The sequence below is a fragment of the Nicotiana sylvestris genome, chromosome 6, assembly GCF_000393655.2.
Source record: "Nicotiana sylvestris chromosome 6, ASM39365v2, whole genome shotgun sequence".
In the NCBI taxonomy this organism is placed as follows: Eukaryota; Viridiplantae; Streptophyta; class Magnoliopsida; order Solanales; family Solanaceae; genus Nicotiana; species Nicotiana sylvestris.
Window position 1 is genome coordinate 170841741 of NC_091062.1, and position 3710 is coordinate 170845450.

General features: G+C 42.0%; 1 protein-coding gene across 1 annotated transcript; it reads right to left on the reverse strand.

The window, feature by feature from the left end:
- Nucleotides 1–688: 688 nt before the first annotated feature.
- On the reverse strand, nucleotides 689–3399 carry LOC138871674 (uncharacterized). Its single transcript, XM_070149570.1, has 3 exons — nucleotides 2440–3399; nucleotides 1787–1954; nucleotides 689–1411 (listed from the first exon to the last, which is right to left on the reverse strand). Exons 1-3 carry the CDS (start codon nucleotides 3397–3399, stop codon nucleotides 689–691), a joined length of 1851 nt encoding a protein of 616 aa, XP_070005671.1.
- Between the last annotated feature and the right edge of the window lie 311 nt (nucleotides 3400–3710).

The following is a 3710-nucleotide window of genomic DNA, read 5'->3' on the forward strand; positions in this document are numbered from 1 at the left end:
TCAGCTTTCAGTATATTGCCTTACATACTCATTACATTATTTCGTACTGACATCCCATTTTTAGGGGCACTGCATTTCATGCGTGCAGGTCAGACAGGCAGACGGGTAGGCCTGTTCAATAAGTGTTTCTCGAGTTAGCTTGATCGGTAAGCTCCATACCTTTCGGAGTTTCCGGGTCTAGAGCCTTATGTACATCTTGTATATATATGTATATATGTTATGAGTAAGTCAGGGAGCTGTTCCGAACATAGTATATCCATCGGTAGAGGCTTGTAGACATATCCTGTCAGTTAGTGTAATATGTTGGGCTTGCAGGCCTTGTATGTATATTTGGTTGGTTCGTCAGTTGTAATAGTTATGACGGACTTGTCGGCCCAGTTTTATATTGACATTTAGTCAGTATTTGCAGTTATCTTACAATGTGGCCCATAGCTAAAGTATGACATCATATCAGAGTCCCTTAGTTTCAAGTTAGTACTCAAGGATAGGCGAGGCACTCGGTGCCGGTCTCGCCCCCCCAGGTTCAGGCGTGACACAAGTGGTCCGCCACGTGGTTTTCACTTCCTTTTCGATCTTGGATGTCAATATCAAACTCTTGCAACAAGAGCACCCATCTCATCAATCGGGCTTTGGAATCTTTCTTGCTCATAAGATAAGGAAGTGCCGCATGATCCGTGTGGACAATTACTTAAGCACCCATCAAGTACAGGCGGAACTTCTCAATAGCAAACACAATGGAAAGGAGCTCTTTCTCCGTAATAGTATAGTTGACTTGGGCACTATTCATGGTCTTGCTAGCATAGTAGACGGGGTGAAAAATCTTGTTGATGCATTGCCCCAAAACATCCCCTACAACTACATCGCTTACATCGCACATGAGCTCAAAAGGAACACTCCAATTTGGAGTGGTGATAATGGGAGTAGTAGTCAACTTGAACTTTAGCAATTCAAAAGTTCTCATTAAATCATCATTGAAGTGGAACTTAGCATCTTTCCCCAAAAGCTTGCACAACGGGTTCACCACTTTAGAGAAATCCTTGATGAAACACCGATAAAACCCCGCATGGCCTAAGAAACTCTGCACGCCCTTCTTCGAAGTTGGAGGTGGAAGTTTAGAAATCACCTCAATTTTTACCTTGTCAACTTCAATGCCATTCTTTGAGATCTTGTGGCCAAGGTCAATGCCTTCCTCGACCATGAAATGACATTTCTCCCAATTTAGCACCAAATGTGTTTCTTCACATCTTGCCAACATTTTATCCAAGTTTGCGAGACAATCATCAAAAGAATTCCTGACCATCGAGGAGTCATCCATTAAGACTCCAAGGTAATCCTCTACCATGTCTATGAAGATAGCCAGCATACATCTTTGAAAAGTCATCGGTGCATTACAAAACCCAAATGGCATCCGCTTAAAGGCGAAAGTACCATAAGGACATGTAAACATAGTTTTCTCTTGATCTTACAGAGCAATAAGAATTTGGTTGTGGCCGGAATACCCATCAAGGAAACAACAGAAGTACGGCCGACCAATCTATCAAGCATTTGATCTAGGAAGGGAAGTGGAAAATGGTCCTTCCTTGTGACTTTGTTGAGCTTACGATAGTCCATACACACTCTCCACCCAGTCATTGTTCTTGTAGGAATCAACTCGTTCTTGTCATTGATTACCACCATTATGCCCTCTTTCTTTGGGACACATTGAACTAGAGAAGTCCACGAACTATCGGAAATAGGGTAGACAACACCGGTATCCAACCACTTGATGATCTCTTTTTTTGATAACCTTTTGCATGGCTTCATTAAGTCTCCTTTGATGTTCAATAGATGGTTTGGCACCCTCCTCCAAATTAATCTTGTGCATGAAAAATACGGGGCTTATCCCCCGAATATCTGCCAATGTCCATCTAATAGCCTTCTTCCTCTTTTTTAGCACCACCAATGTAGAGTCTACCTATATGTTAGTCAAACAGGAGGAAAGAATAACCGCTAAAGTAGAAGAAGGGCCAAAAAATTCATACCGAAGATGTGGAGGCAATGGCTTCAACTCCAAGATAGGAGGCTCTTCGATTGAAGTCTTTGTAGGAGGAGTTGTCCTATTTTGAAAATCCAAGGACAATTTGCATGGCTCATATGTGTACGACCCCATTCCTTACAAAGAGTTCGCACATTCCACGAAGCCATCCATCTCATCATCAAAATTGAGCAAGACGGCCTCCAACATATCACCAACATTTATCATAGCACTTGTTTCACCCACAATCACATCGGTCACCAAGTCCACGAAAGATCACACCTCATTGCTATTGGGTTGCCTCATGGACTTACACACATGGAAAACCACTTTTTAATCACTAGCCCAGAAAGTAAGTTCTCCAGCTTCAACATCACAAAGAGCCTTCCCCGTAGTAAGGAAAGGTCTACCATGAATAGTCGTACCTCATAATCAATCTCACAATCAAAAATGAGAAAATTCACTAGGAGAATGAATTTATCAACATGAACCAAAACATCCTCAATCACACCCAAGGGTTTCTTCATAGTTCGATTGGCCATTTGCAATCTCATAGAGGTGGGCCTTGGTTGCCCAATTCCCAATGTTTTGAAAACCGAATAGGGCATCAAATTTATACTTTCCCCAAGATCACAAAAAGCTTTTGCAAACTCAGCATTTCCAATTATACAAGGAATCGTGAAAGCACCGAGATCCTCCAACTTGGGAGCCATTGAATGCACGATTGCACTTACTTGATGAGACATTTTTATAGTTTTAAAATTCATCGACTGCTTCTTTGTCACAAGATCGTTCATAGACTTTGCATAACCAGGCATTTTCTCCAAGGCTTCAAATAATGGCACATTGATTGAGAGACTCTTCATCATTTGGATAAACTTCTTGAATAGGTTTTCATCATTTTGCTTTGCAAGTCTTTGAGGGTAGGGAGGTGGAGGCTCAGGCAATGGTGCCTTAGCCTTTTGCACTACCGGTTCTGGCATGTCAATAATGTGATCTCTATATGGGTTTACCTCCTCTTGAGTCTCTTCCATACTATCCTCAATATCAATCCGAACATCATCATTGGATTGCTCAACATTGTTCAGGATCTCCTCTTCTTTCACTACTTGCTCTTCATCCACAAGTTGCCTTTTGCTTGAGGTGGGTTCATTCCCACCTTTTCCACTCCTTGTTATAACGGCCATGGCATGTCCTGTGCTCTTTCCATCATTTGGATTCACCACCGTGTCACTTGGTAGTGCCACCTTAGGACGAGTATTTAGAGATTGAGAGATTTTCCCCATTTGAACTTCCAAGTTACGGATTGATGTATTGTGTGAGGCAAGGCATCGTAATTGGCATTCTTCTCTCATTTGCTTTAATATATTCTCAATACGCCCCATTTTATTGTTGGAAGAACTTGGACCATGGGAAGGATAAGGAGGCGGGTTGCTCAGTTGTTGATACATCGGGGGCCTTTGAATACCCGACCCCCGATTGCCTTGATTATTGTTTTATCCCCCTTGATTGTTACCTCCCCAATATCCTTGATTGTTGCCACTCTAATTACCTTGGTTATTTCCACCACTCCAATTTCCTTGATTGTTGTTATTATGCCAATTCCTTTGATTGTTTCCACCACTCCAATTACCTTGGTTTTTAGAATTCCAATTACCTTGAGGTCGCCATTGTTGTTGATTCCGTCCTTGAGAGT

Coding starts and splice junctions, on each gene's coding strand:
- LOC138871674 (XM_070149570.1), bottom strand. CDS start 3,399: ATGGGGCGTATTGAGAATATATTAAAGCAAATGAGAGAAGAATGCCAA. Junction 1,955..2,439: donor ATTGTGAGATTGATTATGAG/GTACGACTATTC, acceptor ACTAACATATAG/GTAGACTCTACATTGGTGGT. Junction 1,412..1,786: donor TTAATGAAGCCATGCAAAAG/GTTATCAAAAAA, acceptor TTCGCCTTTAAG/CGGATGCCATTTGGGTTTTG.